Source organism: Podarcis raffonei, chromosome W, assembly GCF_027172205.1.
Source record: "Podarcis raffonei isolate rPodRaf1 chromosome W, rPodRaf1.pri, whole genome shotgun sequence".
NCBI classification, from domain to species: domain Eukaryota; kingdom Metazoa; phylum Chordata; class Lepidosauria; order Squamata; family Lacertidae; genus Podarcis; species Podarcis raffonei.
In genome coordinates, this window is record NC_070620.1 from 31,065,175 (window position 1) to 31,085,242 (window position 20,068).

Sequence of the window (20,068 nt, forward strand, 5' to 3'; positions counted from 1 at the left end):
CAACCAGTGCGACCAAGGCAGTTTCAGTCCCATGATGAGGCCTGAATCCCGACTGGAAGGGATCCAAATGGTCCGCTTCTTCCAGGCTTCTCCTCCCTCCTCTTCGGAGGCAGGAAAACCCACAAAGTCCTCTTCGTCGTCTGTGGTTCCAAATTGCTCCTCCCAGAATCTCACTAGTGGTTTTGGTTTATCTGGGAACAGGCTGTGGAACTCCTCCACAAGATACCCGTCATTGATTGCCTCCGCGGGGACCCACGTGTTTTCTGACCTGGGTTCTCCCTCCCAAGCTACCAAGTACTCCACCTTGTGCCCTCGCCACCTTGAATCGAGTATTTCCGTGGCTTGGTTGTGGTGTTCCCTCTCCTCTACCTGCGGGTGTGTGGTGACTTCTCCCTCCCGCCCCGGGAATTCCCGCCCCTCCCTGTACGGTGAGAGTAGGGACCTATGGAACACCGGGTGTATCTTCATGCTGTCAGGCAACTTGAGCTTGAATGCCACAGGGTTCACCTGCTGTGTTACCTCAAAAGGTCCCAGCCGCCTCGGCTGCAACTTCTTGCACCCTCCCTTAAAGGGTAACCCTTGGGTTGACAACCACACCCGGTCTCCCACCCGTATGGTCTCCCCTTCCCGACGGTGCTTGTCTGCCTGCCTCTTGTAAATTTCCTTGGCCCGCTCCAAGTTCATCTTGAGTTGCTGGTGCAAGGCCTCCATTTCTTCCACAAACTGCTCTGCCGCAGGTACACTCCATCCTTCCTCCCCCCTCCCCGGGAAGGCCCTGGGGTGACACCCATAATTGGCCATGAACGGGCTCATTCCCGTGGATACATGTTCAGCGTTATTGTATGCAAATTCAGCCAGCGCTAGTTTCTCTACCCAATCGTTCTGTCTCTCACTGACGTAGCAGCGTAGGTTTTGCTGGAGTATACTGTTCGCTCTTTCTGCTTGCCCGTTGGTTTCCGGGTGTCTCGCCGTCGAGAAGCCCACCTCGACCTGCAGCAAGCTCATGAGCTTCCTCCAGAACCGGGAAGTAAATTATTTCCCGCGATCTGAGATGACCCTCGAGGGAGCCCCATGCAGCCTGAAGATGTGATCCACAAACAACCTGGCTGTTTCCTCTGCCGTCACCGCATGTGAGCAAGCTATGAAATGGCACATTTTTGTCAGTAGATCGACTACTACCATGACTGCTGTCTTCCCTCTTGACTTGGGCAAATCTGTCATAAAATCTATGGACACCACCTCCCAGGGTCTTCCCGGCGTGGGTAAGGGGTCCAGTAACCCTGTGGGGGCAGCTCTCTCCCCCTTTGCCCTCTGGCAGCGGTCGCACCCCCGTACATATTCCCGTACATCTTCCCTTACCCTTGGCCACCAGAACTCCCTGGTGACAAGCAGCATGGTTTTGTGCTGACCAAAGTGCCCAGCTGTTGGGTTGTCGTGGAGTTGTTTAAGTACCCTTCCCCTCAAGGTCTCCCCGGTATGTACAGCGTCCCCTTATAATACAGTAGCCCGGGGACTTCCGGGTTGGCGCCATTGTTTAATGGCGGATTCCCTCCGAGCTCCGGAGGGAATCGGCTCCGTAGCGTCTGGGTCTGGCCGCTGCGGCGAAGCGGGGACCCTTAAAATCACAGGCGCGGATGCCTGTGAACACAGAGACTCGGCGGGCACCATTTGCGCCCCCCCAATCCGCGCCGGAGCCTTTTTAAAGGCTTCGGAACGGAGGCAGGGTGAGGCGTGGTGCTGAGAGTACTCCCTCGCCTACGGAGTGAAGCCGCAAGCCATAGACAGAGAGCGCCAACTTCTTCCAAGACCGACTGGACTCTAAAATATAAACCCGTGAGTAATACGGAGATTGGAACGTTAAAAAACTTAATTCTGGATTTGGAACGAGAGGGAAGGGGCTAAAAAGGAAGTCACCCCCCCCTCTTTGTAAACAATTTAAAGCAAAGGACTGGGCAACTAAGGTCGAGAGAACCTGTTTTTTAGTGAAAAGATCTTGATTTCACGGTTTTGACACTATAAGGATTCACTGGAGGATAAAAAGAATTTGGGGACTGAAATTTCACCCCCCCCCCCGAGACCCGGGAACGTCCTAAGAGAAAGTCTGTTGTATGGAAGATTTTGACAGCTGTCAAGAGAGCTGCGAGTCAGCTAGTTGCCAGCTGGAAAAAGAGAACATTGTTTCTGCTGTTTTTGTTGTTTTATTTGAAAATAACGAGGGCTGATACAAATTAACTGGACTTTTGGTTTTGAGCTGAAAGGAATATTAAGGAACTAAAATCCCCCTAGAGGGGTAATAGGGATACTACATTACAAAAATGGCTGGAGTACGTAAATTTCAAGCAGAACTGGATAGAACACTCGCTCTCTTGGGAAACTTGAAAGATGAATACAATGTTATGTCTACAAAGATATCACTACTACACTGGACAGTGAACAACAGTTTTGAGCCTGATAAGGACTTGAAACAGGAAGCCTATTTAACTGAACAAGTAAATGAAACTGAAAGTGCAGAAATGATGGAGCAAGGTGCTGTCTTTGAAGAAAATGAAGGAGAAGCAGGAGATGTGCAGGAGTTAAAGGAGAGTTACAATATGAGGCCTGACATGATGATAAAAAAGGACAATAAAAATTGGATGTGGAAAGCCTGGTCTGAATGGGAGATTATAAATCTGCGGAAGGTGAAAGCTGGAGCCTTGGGGACATCTGGATCTGTAAGAAATTTGAAACAAGAGTTGGAGCCCCCCATAGGCTTTGCGTTCAAGTATGGAAGACTGGCTGGAAGCAACAAGGATTCTGCTGGGCCGGAGCCCCTCCGAGACTTGGGGTTTAACATTAAGGACCATCAAAGAGACCGGCAGAAAGGAACTGAGAGAGATAAAAGGGCCTCGGACGTGAGGTCTCCAGGCTAAATAAATAACATAAAGACTGATGGACATTGGTTGGGGACTGGAACCGGGAAAAAGGGCGGGTGGAGGTTGGGAATCCAAAGGGTACATAAGGATAATTTGTTTTTCTTTTCATTTTTAATTAGTGGTAAGGAAATTGGGTAAATCGTGGAAGGGAAATTTTGGTCGACTTTAGGAAAAAGGTTTAAGAACAATTAATGAGGTATAAGTATTGATGTGTGTTTTTAAATAAGGTAAAATTGGTTTCTTCTTTTTTAAATTAATTGAAAATAAGATTGTAAAAAATAAATGGAGGAAATGGAAAAAAGAAGCAAAGTAAAATAATGGTATGTTAGAATAAATGTATAAATTAAGGTAAAGAAATAAGTTAAGGACTTGCTGAACTGATAATTTAAATTGGAATACAAGAAGGGGAGGTGTGAGGAGGTCTGAGAAATAAGGTTAAGAACAATAAGTATGAATAATTTTATGTGTTTCTTTTCTACTTTTTCTTTTTTTGTTGTTTATGTATTTTTGTATCTTTCTTTTGTTTTGTTTATTTTTTGCTCTTGTTTAATTCTTGAAAATGCTAATAAATATTTAATAAAAAAATATATAATACAGTAGCCCTTCCTTTTCCTCAAACTCTCCATGGTTTTCCCTTCCTTCCCGGAGTTCCCTGATTTTAGTTTGAGCGAACTCGTCGTTTCTAGTAAGCCCGGCCAGTTCTCGTTTCCCAAACAACACTCCCCCACACACCCATCGGTTCTCGGGGAACACGTGTCGGACTTCCGGCGGTCCCTCTCCTTCCATGTACTCCGGCTTCCGGGAGAGAGCATCTGCTCTAACATTTTCCTCTCCCAGCACATACCGGATCTCGAAGGAAAACTTGGAGAACTCCTGTGCCCATCGAATCTGTCTCTGGTTGAGTACTCGCGCAGTCCTCCAGTATTCCAACTTCTTGTGATCCGTACAAACCTGGATCTTGTGCTGCGCCCCTATCAACAGATGTCTCCATCGGCGAAATGCTGCATAAATTCCAAGCAGTTTGCGGTCATACACCGTGTAGTTTTGCTCCGACTTGCTCAGCTTCCTCGAGAAAAAGGCGCACGGCCTCCAGCCCTGCTGGGCCCCTGGCTGCAAAAGTACCGCTCCGATGGCTCGGTCTGACGCATCGGTCTCCAGCCTCATGGGCTTCTCCAGATCCACGTGCAGTAGCTGCTCTTCTGAAGCGAACGCCCTCTTCAGTCCTTCAAAGGATTGCTGGGCCCTTTTTGTCCAGACGAACTTCTTTTTGCTACTGAGACAATCTGTGATGGGCGCTGTCAAGTGGGCGAAATTCTTGATGAACTTCCTGTAGAAGTTGCTGAACCCTAGGAACCTCTGCACGTCCTTCGGGTTTTGGGGGCCTTCCATTCCAGTACCGCCTGCACCTTGCTGGGGTCCATAGCTAGGCCCTTGTTTGACAACTTGTACCCCAGAAACTCGACCTCTCTTGCGTGAAATTGGCATTTTTCCAGCTTGACCCACAACTGGTGCTTCTGCAGTCTCTTTAGCACTTCCCTGACGTCTCTGACATGTTGCTTCTCATTGTCAGAATAGATTAAGACGTCATCCAAAAAGGCTACGCAGTTCTTGTACAGCAAGGACCCCAACACGTGGTGCATGAATGCTTGAAAGCAGGTGGAGCCCGACTGTAATCCGAAGGGCATAACTAAGTACTCAAAGGCTCCCAGGGGGGTGAACATGGTGGTTTTCCATTCGTCCCCCTCCCTCATCCTAATCAAATTGTACGCTCCCCTGAGGTCCAGCTTGGTAAAGATTTTCCCCTGCCTCACCCGTGTTAAAATGTTGTCAATCCTGGGCATTGGGAAGGTCACGGGTTCTGATACGAGGTTCAGGGCCCGGTAATCTACGACTAATCTGGGCTGATTAGTATCCTTTTTGTCCACAAAGAACACCGGACTGCCCCCCACCGCCTTTGATTCTCTTATGAAACCTCTCTTCAGGTTCTTGTCAATAAATTGCCGCAACTCCTGCATTTCCCGGTCGGATATGGAATACAGCTTACCCACCGGCAGCTGAGCCCCTGGGAGTAAGTTGATTTGGCAGTCAAAGGGCCTATGGGGGGGTAGTTTATCCACCTCCTTCTCACTGAAAACCACCTTCAGGTCAGCATATTGTGTGGCACCTCCTCCTTTGGCTCCACAGCCATCCCAGCCACCCTGGCCACTGTCATCCTTGGGTCCCCCCCCCCCAGACAGTGTTCCAAGCAGTAAGCTGACCCAAAGGTGACTGACTGCTGATGCCATGCCACTACTGGATCATGCAGTGCCAGCCAGCTCATCCCCAGTATTATTGGGGGTCCTGCCAGTGTGGCTACGTGAAAGGCAATGGTCTCTGTGTGCCTGGAAACCCTCATTCTCATTGGTGGGGTCTGGTGCGTCACTTCCCCTCCCAGAAGTTCCCTGCCATCGATGGTGGTCACTTGCAAGGGAAAATCCAGGGGCAGCAGGTGTAGTTGGTGCTCTAGAGCGAAGTCCTTGCTGAAGAAATTGCAGGAGCTGCCTGAATCCAGCAGCCCCTCTACCTTGACTGGGTGCCCATTCGGGAGTTCTAGCACCACTTCTATGGCTATAGCTGCCCTGGGAGGGTCTGGCAGGGGCACTTCTATTGGTTGCTGGCTTGGCTGCTGCCCCCACTGATTGGCAGCCAAGCGTTGTCGTTTCCCTGTGCTTGCCCCTTTTCCCCCTCCTCCTCACAGCCAGCAGCTCCCACCATCCCTTGCCAGGCCTTTCTTTGAGGGCAGATCTTGGCAAAATGTCCTGGCCGTTGGCAGAGGAAACACTTCTTGGTGGTTTTCCAATCCTTTCCCTCCCTCTTGCGACCTCACTGGAGTTTGAAACCTCGCGCGCGCGCGCGCCATCTATTTCCATCGGCTCAGCCGGCTGGGAAGGCTGCCTCAGTATTTCAGGAATGCGGTAGTCATGGCAACGTTCCCCTCTCCTTTCACGCTTCTCCTGAGCCTGCGCTTCCTGTCTTACTCCAATCGCAAGCACAGCCTTGGTCAGCAGATCCATCGACTGTGGGCGGGGTGCGCGGGAAAGCTCGTCCTTCACAGTTGGGGACAACCCCTCCTCAAACAACATTTGAATGGGTTCAGAGTCCAGATCCCACCCTAGCCGGTGGATCAATATCGCAAAGCGCGACCAGTAGTCTCTAACTGATTGGCTCCCCTGCTTGTACCCCATCAATTCTCGTCGAGTCACATTTTGCTCCACCTCACTGGAATACATTGCATCCATCGCCTGAAGAAATTTCCTAAGGTCCTTCATGGCAGCATTTTGCGTCGCCATTAGGGGCCTGATCCATTCCCGGGCCCCATCCTGTAGATGCCCGACAATATAGGCCACCATTTCCCCATCATCAGCAAAGTCATTATGCTGCAGTTCCAAAGCGTATTCTATTTCCGTCCAGAACACGTTGTAGTCCTGGGGCTTCCCCCCAAACTTGTGTACCAGTCCCGGTACCTTCCTTGCGACGGGGGTGGGTCTGACCTGTGCATCCTGAGCCCGCCTTTCGTCCAGCCGCGCCGTCAGCAGAGCCACATGCTGTTCTAAATCTCGGTTCCTCTCCACCAGATTTTGCACTCCAGCTGCTTGCTCCGTTGCGCCAGCTTCTCCGGTTTGGCTCATTATGCTGCCTGCCTGTCGCTGCACACAAGCAACGTCAGAGACTGACGGATTGCTGTAATGGTTATAGGGGTTGCTCGTGCGTAAGTTGCCGCCACTCCTGGCTAGGTTGCCTGGTTAAACCTTTTCTGTCTGGACAGCCCTTCACTTCGTGGCTGTTTCAGTCGCTAGCAAAATCCGTCAGTGGGCGTTTCTTGAACCTCTTCCAGTAAAGAAGTTCTTTGACGCCAAATCTCCGCCTACTCTCCCTGCGCGGAAGTCTTCTGCGCAGGGTGGGTGTGGGCAGCAGAGGACCCGTGCTCTCCCCGCTGGTCTCCGGTGAGGAGTCCTGGAGCCCTCTCGCCAATTCCCCCATCTGCCCCCCTTTATCTCTGGTGTTACGCTGATTTCCTTCACCAGCCGATGAGCTGCCTCTCTCCCTGCTGGGCCCTTCTCCAGCATCGCTTTGGAGCCTTGCCTCCACCTCTAGCTCCGATGGCAGTTCCCTGACAGAAACCATCTCGATTTGAGGATTGGAAGAACGGAAAAAATCATACAGGTTTATTATTGGTGTTTATCGGCTTAAGGAGACTATCAGAAGAGATCATAAAGAAAAAAGAGAAAATATATGAACAAGATGTGATGTGGAAACAGCAAGATAAGACTGGATAGAATTATGAACTCTGTTTGGACTGATTTGGATTGATTTGGACATTAACGCAGTAGCAAGAAGATGATCAGAATCCCCCTTCGGATCTTGAAATATGGGTCCCCCCAACAAAATTTAAAATTCGGATTTGTAATTCGGAATTTATGTGATGTGATTTAATTTGGTTTGATTGGCCGGTTAATAAAAATTATTTTTTTAAAAAAAAGACTAAGAGAGCTGAGTGGGGGGTGCTCGTGTAATCTCACGGTATACAAGTTGTACAAGTGACAATAAAGTATTTCAATTTCAATTTTCTATAGGCAAGGATTGTGATTTCATTTTATTTTAGGAAAGGAAGGGCATTCAGTTATGTGAGTTCCCTTCTACACCCTGAAATTGCACAATCAGCTGGTTTGCCATCAGCTTGTGAGCATGAGATCGATTCTAGACACTTTGGAGCTCTTTGGCATTTAAAAGGCTTTGTGATTCTGCACTGTTTAGATTGTGTGGTGACAATTGCCTGTGGGCTACTGCCTTGGCTTACACATTTATTTTATTCTGTAAGGGTGAAAGGAAGGCATTGGAGGCTGTGCTCCTCCAAGTGACCCCCTTGCCGCCCTGCATATGGCTCCAGGAAAGGAGATGGCAGGGTAGAGACAAGCCACCTGTTCCACTGCTGGCGTTCTACATTGTTTCCCCAGGGCCTAACGGTGACATCCTTCCAAGTCACTGACAGATTGCAATTCCCTTACCTGTTCACAGAGTGTGGCAATCAGCCCTTCCAGGTCCCGCTTCTCACAGAGAATTGCCTGCTTCTCTTCGCCCTCCTGCTCACACTGCATCTCCAGCTGACGCAGCTGTAAAAGAGGCCAAGGAACAGAGCGATGTCTGAATGGACTGAGCGGAACTGAGAGGGGAGCCAGCGAGTAGCAGCAGCCTGCAGCCATTGCTAATGCCATCCTTTCTTCACCAGAACAACTTTCCTTATGTCCAAAAACCTGAAATTGCACTGCTGGTATTTTTGTTTTTAATTGCTCTTTGTTTTATGTTTCAAAGGCAGCTCCTGACTGGGAAAAACTGACCCAAGAAAGAAAAACAAATACAGCTTGACCCTTTTTGATTGATTGGATTGGAAGTGTCATTTATAAGAATTGAAACTATCCTCTTACGGTTTCTGGGTTAATTTGGGATTCTTTGCATGTTGTTGATGTTGTTATTGTCATCATTATCTTTGATCATCATCTTCTAAACCAACGCCTCAATGTGATTTGCATATAAGATAATTAAAAACATTTTAAAACACAAAACATCAGATGCATTTAAAATAAGACTAAAGTCCCAACAAATGGGCACTTGCAGAGACGACCATCAAAGGTGTCATTAAAACCGACACCTTCAAGATCAGGGCCACAATCTGAGGCCCATCATTTTATCTCTTAATTCCAGCCCATAACATGCATGCCGATGCTGTCCCCACTCACCCATATCATGATTTATTTGTAGTTCTTTAAAATAATGTCTCTTTTCTGTGAAAAGATTAATAGCAGCCCAAGGAAATGGAAATCCATGAAGATTCATGCATACCAAGCAGCAGACCTTAACATTACGTGTTAGATTCAGATTTCTAATATATCACTATAATTTTGAAAACAAGCTTTGCCTAATATTTTTAGTGCCTCTGAAGCATCATAGGCATAAATAATTATATAGTTAATTAAAAAGAAATTAATTTGAATCCAGTCTTGCTTTTACTCAGTGGGACCAGAAAGCATATATAATCAGCCACAATTCTCTCTAATTTATAGAAGCAGAACTAATCCCTCAATGAGATCTGCCTTCCAATGACAGCGGTCAAGCTCCAGTGTCCATTGTCCTCCGCATTCTGTATCTGAGAAGACAGAACGGTCCGTGGGACAAATCAGCTGAACACAAGACCATCCGAAGAGACTGCTGGGTCAGGCCAACAGCTCATCCAGCACAGCACCCAGCAAACAAGACCTGAACACAAGAGCCCTCTTCCCTCCAGTGGCAACTGGGATTCAGAAGCATTACTGGCGTCAGCTGTGGAGGCAGAGTTTTGCCAGTATGCCTGGTAGTCATTGATGGCCTTCTCCTTCATGAATTTGTCTAATCCTCTTTTAAAGCCATCCCACTTCTTCCTGAGGGAGGGAGTTACATAGTTTAATATGTGCTGCGTGAAGAAGTCCTTTCTTTTGTCTGTCCTGAATCTTTTAACATTCAGCTTCATTGGGTGTCCATGAGATTTGAGTATTATGAGACAGGGAGAATAACTTCTCGCTGTCCAGTACTTTCTCCATGCCACACATAGGTACTTAGCCATTATTCACTGCAGCTGCTTCCTACGTGAAATGAACAGGACGGCCTTCAAGGGCAGGAGTGGAGAGCTCTGTCTGCTGGAATGCCCAGAGCTACAGAAATCTGCCAGACTAAGGACACACAAGGACAAAGGTGGCTGCCTCCCCATGCCATACCCTTTTCTGGCAGGACTGCCGAACATCCTCCAGCTCTTCCTCCTTGTCCTCCAGCTCCTTCTGGTGAAGCTGTTTCATCCTCTCAATTTCCAGTTCGAGTCTCAGGTGAAGCTGAAAGGAAGCACCAGGACAATATGAAGATGAAGGTGATGAATTATCCACCCTTCACTGTGAGGTCCTGGGGGGCAGGGTTACAACAACCTGAGCACTCAAGATGGTCTGCAGGGAAGGAGGGGGGGGGGTCTTTCAGATATTTGGGACCTGAGCCGTAAAAGGGTTTTGAACACTAACACAAGCACCTTCAGTTGGGGAGGGTGACTTGTTGAGGGTTTCTGTTGAGAGCCACATTCACTTATGGAAAATTTGTTGGGAGCCACTGATCTGTAGTGGGTGGAGCCAAACATCACTGAAGGCACCCTCCCCCCTCTCTTTCTGCTACTCCCTCATCTTATTTTCTCCTCCTTGTAGTCCATGGCTGGGGGGGGGTGTAGGTTGCTTGCCCCCTGCATCACCTTTCTGTGCTCCTTAAAATAACCCTGTAATTGAGGTCAGTCCTGTTGACTCTAGATGGGGGGATGGGAGACTGAGGGCTGTGGAGAAGAGAGTTTTGCATGGTCCTCTTCTTCCCAAGCTCTTGTGCCTAGCTCAGTACTTCCTAGCTGGTGCTCTTGGAACAGAGGGAGGGCAAGGTTGCACCCAAAGTGCTGATGAAAGCCAAATCACTTCCTCCTCAGGAGGCCACCTTACCTGTTCCAGCTGTTCAATGGTGCTTGCTTGGGAGCTCAGCTCCTTCTGCTGCTCAGAGGCTCTTGACTCCAGGTCCCAAAGTTTCTTCTGGAGGGCAGCCAGCGAGTTGGCATCCAGGTCCTTGGGGGCGCTGAGCTCCTGCACCTGGCTGCTCAACAGCACAAGCCGCTGGTTGAGGCTGGCATTGTCCAATTCTTTTTGCTGGGGTCGGCAGGGGGGATTGTGAAGGTGGGGGGACATAGAAGACAAGGGAAAAAATTGAGACATCCACAGTTTAGTCAACTGTATCATTTATTTATTTGCCATCTATATATATTTGCCATCAGGCAACAACATTCTCTGGGCAACTTACAATATCAATAAAACATTAAAATGCAGCATCCATAAGGCAGGAGAGTTAAACGATTTCAGATACTGTACCTTGAAAAAGGTCTTGGAAAACAATACAGGTACCATTTCTTGGTGCTGATAGGATTTAAAATCAGAAACTAGGCAAGATGTGCTTTCTTTTTAAAGTGCATCTCAAAAATAAACATTTCAAAATAAAAATTTTGAGATCCTGAATTCTGAAGCCATTTTTGAATTTTTTTCTTCAAAGTTTTTTATGTAGCTGTTTTTTGAATTGTCCTTATTGATAATATTAATGTTTCGTTGTTTTGCAAACCGCCTGGAGGTTTTTCTTACAACCAAGTAGTATATAAATTTCATGAACTTAAAGCAATTAATAAAAACTTGGGAAGGTTGGCTTTCGAATTCAGACTTTGAGATTCTGAAAGATTTGTGCAGCTGTCTGACCTGTGTATGTGCCCCAGCAGTTGCATATCTGGATGCATTTTGCCGTGGCTCATTTCACAGAACCATACAATTGTAGAGTTGGAGAGGACCTCAAGGGTCATCTAGTCCCACCACAGAACCCTTGTGCCCTTTGCTCCTCTTCCTTCTGCCCTGCCCTGCCTTACCTCTAAGCTCCGCTGCAACTTCCCCAGCTCAAACTGAAGGCTGGTGCTCTCTTGTAACACTTTCTCCCGAAGGCTCTTCTCGAAGGCGGATTCTCCCAAGGCCTGAGCCAGCTGCAGGTCAAATCTGACAGAGGCAAAAGGTCTCATGAGTTGGCCCTCCATCACTCCCAGCAGGAAGTCCCACAGCAGGGCAAAGATGCAGGCCGGGAGCTGCCGGGTCTTGGCCAGAGCTGTAAATGGCCACACATGAATCTTGACCTGGAGAGGACGATCGTGGCCTCAGAGTCCTTAAGGACAGTTGCTGGAGCCAGGACCAGCTTGCAAGCCCAGCTTTATTGCAATTTTGTTTCATATATTTTAAAATGAATATGAAATATATTAGGTGGGTTTAGGAACACAAACACACATATACACACACACCACTTTCTGAGTATTATTATTATTAGCAGCAGCAGCATTTATATCCCACCTTTTCTCCAAGGAGTTCAAAGTGGTGTACATAGTCCTCCTCGCCCCCATTTTATCCTCACAGCAACCCGGTGAGGTAGGTTAGGCTGAGAGAGGCAGATACAGGCCCAAGGTCACCCAGTGAGCTTCACGGCCGAGAGGGGATTTGAACCTGGGTCTCCCAGGTCCTTGTCTAACACTCTTAACCACTAGACCACATTGGCTCTCCTAGACCAGGCCATAAACCTTTCCACAGCACCTTATGTAGCCTAACCAACTGCAGGATTTGGGTGGCAACTACAGCAGGCTGAAGCAGAAGCTTTGCTGGGGACTTAGAAGATTTGGGGCACTGACCCATAGACTGACCTTTGAATAAAACGTGTATATGCTGCTAGCTTAATAGGTATAGATGTAGATTTAGAGTGTGAATGTAGTAGGAGGAAACAACTAATTTCCAGTCCAAATTTGCCCAAATATAATCACCTCAGATCACTGCCCCCCAAAAGCTTCTCTTCAATCTGTTTTCCCCAATGAATTTCCTAGCAGATCCTGTTCCAAATCAATTTGATTAGTTTTTCATTACCCACCCCCAAATAACCTCTAGATAAGGTCATCTTAAATGCATTTATTTCTCCAAAACTGTACAACAATCCAAATTCATTACCTACCCAGTAACACATTGGGTGCTCAGGAAGAGATCTGAGGACCCTGCTGCCTGGCCCCAGCACCCTAGCAGTATCTCAGGGTACAAGCAGAGGAGAGATGAAGCAGGTAGGCCTTGAGGTGGGGAACGGGGATCAAAGGTCAGTGGCAGACCCTCAATCCTTGAGTTAAAGGATCTACTTGCAGTGCCTGCAACGATCTCTGCCTGAGACCCGAGAATCGGTTTCTGGATGGATGCCAACACTGAGACTCCCATACACCCCCCCCTTTTATTTTAAAAAAGGATGCTCTGATAAAGAACTTAAAGCATCCAATATCTGAGCTCTTCTAAAAAAGTTGAGCATCTTCCAATAAATGGTATGAGATTTGAATTGTTTGATTAGATTAGCAATTCACGAGCTCCCCCATTCATAATTAATGGCTTTGCCATTTAGAATTCAGTGCCAAACTTCCACAGACTCAGAGATAGATTGGAAGTTTCAGCGTCTTCAATGAAGCGTGTGCTATAAAGACTTAAAACTGCATTACTGAAGTCAGGGGCATGCTGGGGAGAGGGCAGGGCAGCTGCACCTGAGAAGACAGGCTTGTGAAGCATTGCACCTGGAAGAACTGTGGAGTGTAGGGGAGCAAATTTCAACCCACTTTTGGTGCTCAGTTTCTTGGGTGGAAAGAAGTGGGATTCATCTCTGGCTACTTCCCAGCATAGTTGTACTTCAGGGTGTGTGTGTGTGTGTGTGTGTCACTGGATAGAATGTTGTGTTGTGAAAGAAGTCACCTCCTGCCTGGCCATGCGAATAAGCAATGAAATAATGCAGGTGAATGATCAAACTTCCAGGTGTAGGAGAAGCCAATGAAAACAAACCTCCAGTTGAAAAAATAAACTAGATGTCAAGCTAAATCTCTTTAGGTTAAATCTGATGAAATGGCCTCAGTTGATGAGGCCTAGAAGAGCATTCCCCTTCATGGATCACTGCCTTGCCGTGGCGAAGAGCCTTGAATAACTCAGAGAAGCTATGAACTATGCCGAGCAGGGCACCCAAGATGAACAGGTCATAGTGGAGAGTTTTGACCAAACGTGATCCACCTGGAGCAGGAACCGGCAAGCAACTCCAGTATCCCTGCCAAGAAAACTCCATGGACAAAGACAACAGGCACCAAAAAGTTATGACGTTGGAAGATGAGCCGCTCGGGTCAGAAGGCGTCCAACATGCTACTGAGGAAGAGCGGAGGACAAGTACAAGTAGATTCAGAGCTGATGAAGCGGCTGGGCCAAAGCCGAAAGGAAGCTCAGTTGTGGATATGCCTGGAAGTGAAAGGAAAGTCCAATGCTGTAAAGAAAAATATTGCATAGGAACCTGGAATGTAGGAGCCATGAACCTTGGTAAGTTGGATGTGGTCAAAAATGTGATGGCAAGAATAAATATTGACATCCTGGGCATCAGTGAACTAAAATGGACGGGAATGGGCGAATTCAGTTCGGATGACCATCATATCTACTACTGTGGGCAAGAAACCCATAAAAGAAATGGAGTGGCCTTCATAGTCAACAAAAGAGTGGCGAAAGCTGTTCTGGGATGCAATCTCAAAAATGATAGAATGATCTCGATACGCATCCAAGGCAGACCTTTTAACATCACGGTAATCCAAGTTTATGCACCAACTACTGGTGCTGAAGAAACTGAAATTGAGCAATTCTATGAAAACTTACAACACCTTATCGAAGTGACACCAAAGAAGGATATTCTTCTCATTATAGGGGATTGGAATGCTAAAGTAGGGAATCAAGAGATAAAAGGAACAACTGGCAAGTCTTGCCTTACAGATCAAAACGAAGCAGGGCAAAGGCTAATAGAGTTCTGTCAAGAGAACAAGCTGGTCATCACAAACATGCTTTTCCAACAACACAAGAGACGACTCTACACATGGACATCACCAGATGGGCAGCATCAAAATCAGATTGATTATATTCTCTGCAGCCAAAGAAAGAGAAGCTCTATACAGTCAGCAAAAACAAGACCTGGAGCTGACTGTGGCTCAGATGATCAGCTTCTTATAGCAAAATTCAAGCTTAAACTGAAGAAAGTAGGAAAAACCACTGGGCAGGTAAGATACAAATTTAAATCAAATCCCTTATGAATACACAGTGGAAGTGAGGAACAGGTTTAAGGATTTAGATTTGGTGGACAGAGTGCCTGAAGAACTATGGATGGAGGCTCGCAACATTATACAGGAGGCAGCAACTAAAACCATCCCAATGAAAAGGAAATGCAAGAAAGCAAAGTGGCTATCCAATGAGGCCTTACAAATAGCGGGGGAGAGAAGGCAAGCAAAATGCGAGGGAGATAGTGAAAGATACAGGAAATTGAATGCAGATTTCCAAAAAAGAACAAGGAGAGACAAGAAGGCCTTCTTAAATGAGCAATGCAAAGATATAGAGAAAAACAACAGAATGGGAAGAACCAGAGATCTGTTCAAGAAAATCGGAGAAGTGAAAGGAACATTTCGTACAAAGATTACCATAATAAAGGACAAAAGTGGTAAGGACCTAACAGAAGCAGAAGACATCAAAAAGAGGTGGCAAGAATACACAGAGGAATTATACCAGAAAGATATGGATGGCTCGTACACCCCAGGTAGTGTGGTTGCTGACCTTGAGCCAGACATCCTGGAGAGTGAAGTCAAATGGGCCTTAGAAAGCACTGCTAATAACAAGGCCAGTGGAAGTGATGGTATTCCAGCTGAACTATTTAAAATTTTAAAAGATGATGCTGTTAAGGTGCTACACTCAATATGCCAGCAAGTTTGGAAAACTCAGCAGTGGCCAGAGGATTGGAGAAGATCAGTTTACATCCCAATCCCAAAGAAGGGCAGTGCCAAAGAATGCTCCAACTACCGCACAATTGCACTTATTTCACACGCTAGCAAGGTTATGCTTAAAATTCTACTAGGAAGGCTTAAGCAGTATGTGGACTGAGAACTCCCAGAAGTGCAAGCTGGATTTCGAAGGGGCAGAGGAACCAGAGACCAAATTGCAAACATGAGCTGTATTATGGAGAAAGCTAGAGAGTTCCAGAAAGACATCTACTTCTGCTTCATTGACTTTGCCTTTGACTGTGTAGGCCACAGCAAACTATGGCAAGCAAGGAAGAAAAAATCCTTAAATAAGAGACACGGGGGAATGATTAATGGGCTTCAATGTCTGTACACTAATGTGCAAAGCATGGGAAATAAACAAGATGAGCTTGAGCTCTTGGTACAGCAAACTAAATATGACATAATAGGCATCACTGAAACCTGGTGGGATAAGTCCCATGATTGGAATGTAATAATGGAGGGATACAATCTATTTCAGAGAAACAGACCAGACAAGAAAGGAGGAGGAGTGGCATTATATGTCAGGGATGTGTATACCTGTGAAGAGACCCAAGATTTAGAACCTCAAAGCCAAAGTGAGAGCATTTGGGTCAAAATTAAGGGAGAGAAGAATAACAGTGACCTCATTGTGGGAGTTTACTATAGATCCCTAAGCCAAACGGAGGACATAGATGATGCCTTCCTGGAACAGATGGCCAAGCATGCAAAAGGAAGGGAGATAGTAGTAATGGGGGACTTCAATTACCCGGATATTTGTTGGATGTCAAACTCAGCCAAGAGCATAAGGTCAAACAGATTCCTCACTGGCCTTGCAGACAACTTCATTGTCCAGAAAGTGGGAGAAGCAACAAGAGGAACAGCCATTTTAGATCTGGTCCTAACCAATGTTGATGACCTGGTTAGTGGGGTAGAAGTGGAAGGATCATTAGGCGCGAGTAATCATGCTCTTCTGAAGTTTACTATACAGCGGAAAGGAGCAGCCAAGCATACTAGGACTCAATTTCTTGACTTTAAGAAAGCCGACTTCATAAAACTTTGGAAAGTGCTGGGTGAGATCCCATGGACAGTAATACTAAAAGGAAAGGGAGTTCATGATGGCTGAGAGTTTGTTAAGAGGGAGATAGTAAAAGCACAACTTCAGGCAATACCAATGAGACGGAAAAATGGAAGGTGCCTAAAGAAGCCAGGGTGGCTATCTAAAGAACTTTTAACTGAGTTAAGATTAAAAAAGGATGTGTACAAAAAATGGAAAAGGGGGGAAACCACAAAGAGGAATTCAAACAAATAGCCAGCACGTGTAGACACAAAGTCAGAAAAGCTAAAGCACAGAATGAACTCAGGCTTGCTAGAGAGGTTAAAAGCAACAAAAAAGGCTTTTATGGGTATGTTCGTAGCAAAAGGAAGAACAAAGAAACAGTGGGGTCACTCAGAGGAGAAGATGGTGAAATGCAAACAGGGGACACAGAAAGGGCTGAACTCCTCAATGCCTTCTTTGCCTCAGTCTTCTCCGATAAAGAAAACAATGCCCGACCTGAAGAATTTGGAGCAAATGATTCAGCAGAGGAAACACAGCCCAGAATAACTAAGGAGATAGTACAAGAATACTTGGCTAGTTTTAGATGTATTCAAGTCTCCAGGGCCAGATGAACTGCATCCAAGAGTATTAAAAGAACTGGCAGATGTGATCTCAGAACCACTGGCAGTCATCTTTGAGAATTCCTGGAGAACAGGCGAAGTCCCGGCAGACTGGAGGAGGGCAAATGTTGTCCCTATTTTCAAAAAGGGGAAAAGAGAGGACCCAAATAATTACCGCCCAGACAGTCTGACATCAATACCAGGGAAGATTCTGGAGCAGATCATTAAGCAAACAGTCTGTGAGCACCTAGAAAGGAATGCTGTGATTACCAATAGTCAGCATGGATTTCTGAAAAATAAGTCATGTCAGACTAACCTGATCTCGTTTTCTGACAGAATTACAAGCCTGGTAGATGAAGGGAACGCAGTGGATGTAGCCTACCTTGATTTCAGCAAGTCATTTGACAAGGTGCCCCATGATATTCTTGTAAAGAAGCTGGTAAAATGCGGTCTTGACTATGCTACCACTCAGTGGATTTGTAACTGGCTGACTGACCGAACCCAAAGGGTGCTCATCAATGGTTCCTCTTCATCCTGGAGAAGAGTGACTAGTGGGGTGCCACAGGGTTCTGTCTTGGGCCCGGTCTTATTCAACATCTTTATCAACGACTTGGATGATGGACTCAAGGGCATCCTGATCAAATTTGCAGATGACACCAAACTGGGAGGGGTGGCTAACACCCCAGAGGACAGGATCACACTTCAAAACGACCTTGACAGATTAGAGAACTGGGCCAAAACAAACAAGATGAATTTTAACAGGGAGAAATGTAAAGTATTGCACTTGGGCAAAAAAAATGAGAGGCACAAATACAAGATGGGTGACACCTGGCTTGAGAGCAGTACATGTGAAAAGGATCTAGGAGTCTTGGTTGACCACAAACTTGACAAGAGCCAACAGTGTGACGCGGCAGCTATATAAGCCAATGCAATTCTGGGCTGCATCAATAGGAGTATAGCATCTAGATCAAGGGAAGCAATAGTGCCACTGTATTCTGCTCTGGTCAGACCTCACCTGGAGTACTGTGTCCAGTTCTGGGCACCACAGTTCAGGAAGGTCACTGACAAACTGGAACGTGTCCAGAGGAGGGCAACCAAAATGGTCAAAGGCCTGGAAACGATGCCTTATGAGGAACGGCTAAGGGAGCTGGGCATGTTTAGCCTGGAGAAGAGGAGGTTAAGGGGTGATATGTGTCAGGGAACTGCCATCGGAACTAGCGGAGGAGGCGAGGCTCCACAGCGATGCTGGAGAGGGGCCAAGCAGGGAGAGAGGCAGGTCTCCGGCTGGGGAAGATAATCAGCGCAACACCAGGGATAGAGGGGAGCCGATGGGGGAAGCAGAGAGGAGGCTCCAGGACTCTTCACAGGAGACCAGGGAGGAGAGCACAGGTCCTCCGCTGCCCACACCCACCCTGCGCAGAAGACTTCCGCGCAGGGAAAGTAGGCGGCGACTTGGCGTCAAAGAACTTCTTTGCTGGAAGAGGTTCAAGAAACGCCCACTGACGGATTCTGCCAGCGACTGAACAGCCACGGAGTGGATGGCTGTCCAGCGAGAAACGGTTTAACCAGGCAACCTAGCCCAGAGCGGCGGTAACTTACGCACAAGCAACCCCTAAAGCCATTACAGCAATCCGTCAGTCCCTGAAGTTGCTTGTGCGCAGCGACAGGCAGGGGAGCATAATGAGTCAAACCGGAGAAGCCGGCGCCACGGAGCGAGCAGCTGGAGTGCAGAATCTGGTGGAGAGGAACCGAGATTTAGAACAGCATGTGGCTCTGCTGACGGTGAGGCTGGAAGAACGGAGGGCTCAGGATGCCAAGGTCAGACCCACCCCCATCGCAAGGAAGGTACCGGGGCTGGTGCACAAATTTGGGGGGAGGCCCCAGGACTACAACGCGTTCCGAACGGAAATAGAGTACGCTTTGGAACTGCAGCATGATGACTTTGCGGATGATGGGGAGAGGGTGGCCTACATTGTGGGGCATCTGGAGGATGGGGCATGGGAATGGATCAGGCCCCTAATGGCAACACAAAATGCCGCCTTGAAAGACGTCAGGAAATTTTTTCAGGCAATGAATGCAATGTTTTCAAGCGAAGTGGAGCAAAATGTGGTTCGACGGCAATTGATGGGGTGCAAGCAGGGGAGCCAATCTGTTAGAGAGTACTGGTCGCGCTTTGCGATGTTAATCCACCGGCTTGGGTGGGATCTGGACGCTGAACCCATTCAGATGTTGTTTGAGGAGGGGTTGCCCCCAACGGTCAAGGATGAGCTTTCCCGCGCACCCCGCCCACAGTCGATGGACCAGGACCAGCTGACCAAGGCTGTGCTTGCGATTGGAACAAGACAGGAAGCGCGGGCTCAGGAGAAGAGCGAAGGGAGAGGGGAACGTTACCATGACTACTGCATTCCTGAAATACCGAGGCAGCCTTCCCAGCCGGCTGAGCCAATGGAAATAGATGGCGCATGCGCGCGAGGTTTCAAACACCACTGAAGGGCGCAAGAGAGAGGGAAAGGATTGGAAAACCCACAAGAAGTGTTTCCTCTGCCAACGGCCAGGACATTTTGCCAGGGTCTGCCCTCAAAGAAAGGCCTGGCAAGGGATGGTGGGAGCTGCTGGCTGTGAGGGGAAGGGGGAAACGGATCAGGCCCAGGGAAACGGCCAAGCTTGGCTGCCAATCAGCGGGGGCAGCAGCCAAGCCAACAACCAATAGAAGTGCCCCAACCAGACCCTCCCAGGGCAGCTATAGCCATAGAAGTGGTGCTAGAACTCCCAAATGGGCACCCAGTCAAGGTGAAGGGGCTGCTGGATTCAGGCAGTTCCTGCAATTTCTTCAGCAAGAGCTTCGCTCTAGAACACCAACTCCACCTGCTGCCTCTGGATTTTCCCTTGCAAGTGACCACCATCGACGGCAGGGAACTTCTGGGAGGGGAGGTGACGCACCAGACCCCACCAATGAGAATGAGGGTTTCCAGGCACACAGAGACCATTGCCTTTCACGTAGCCACACTGTCAGGACCCCCAATAATACTGGGAATGAGCTGGCTGG

The 20,068-nt window shown here is 47.6% G+C and overlaps 1 protein-coding gene across 1 annotated transcript in view; it reads right to left on the reverse strand.

Moving 5' to 3' along the window:
- The window catches only part of LOC128406013 (unconventional myosin-XVIIIb-like), a 176,338-nt gene that overhangs the window by 11,490 nt on the left and 144,780 nt on the right, over positions 1-20,068 (reverse strand). The window contains exons 22-25 of the mRNA XM_053373062.1: positions 11,404-11,633; positions 10,445-10,645; positions 9,698-9,808; positions 7,958-8,062 (exon numbers count right to left, since the gene is read on the reverse strand). Coding sequence (XP_053229037.1) covers positions 7,958-8,062; positions 9,698-9,808; positions 10,445-10,645; positions 11,404-11,633 — 647 coding nt within the window. The remainder of the gene's footprint in view (positions 1-7,957; positions 8,063-9,697; positions 9,809-10,444; positions 10,646-11,403; positions 11,634-20,068) is intronic.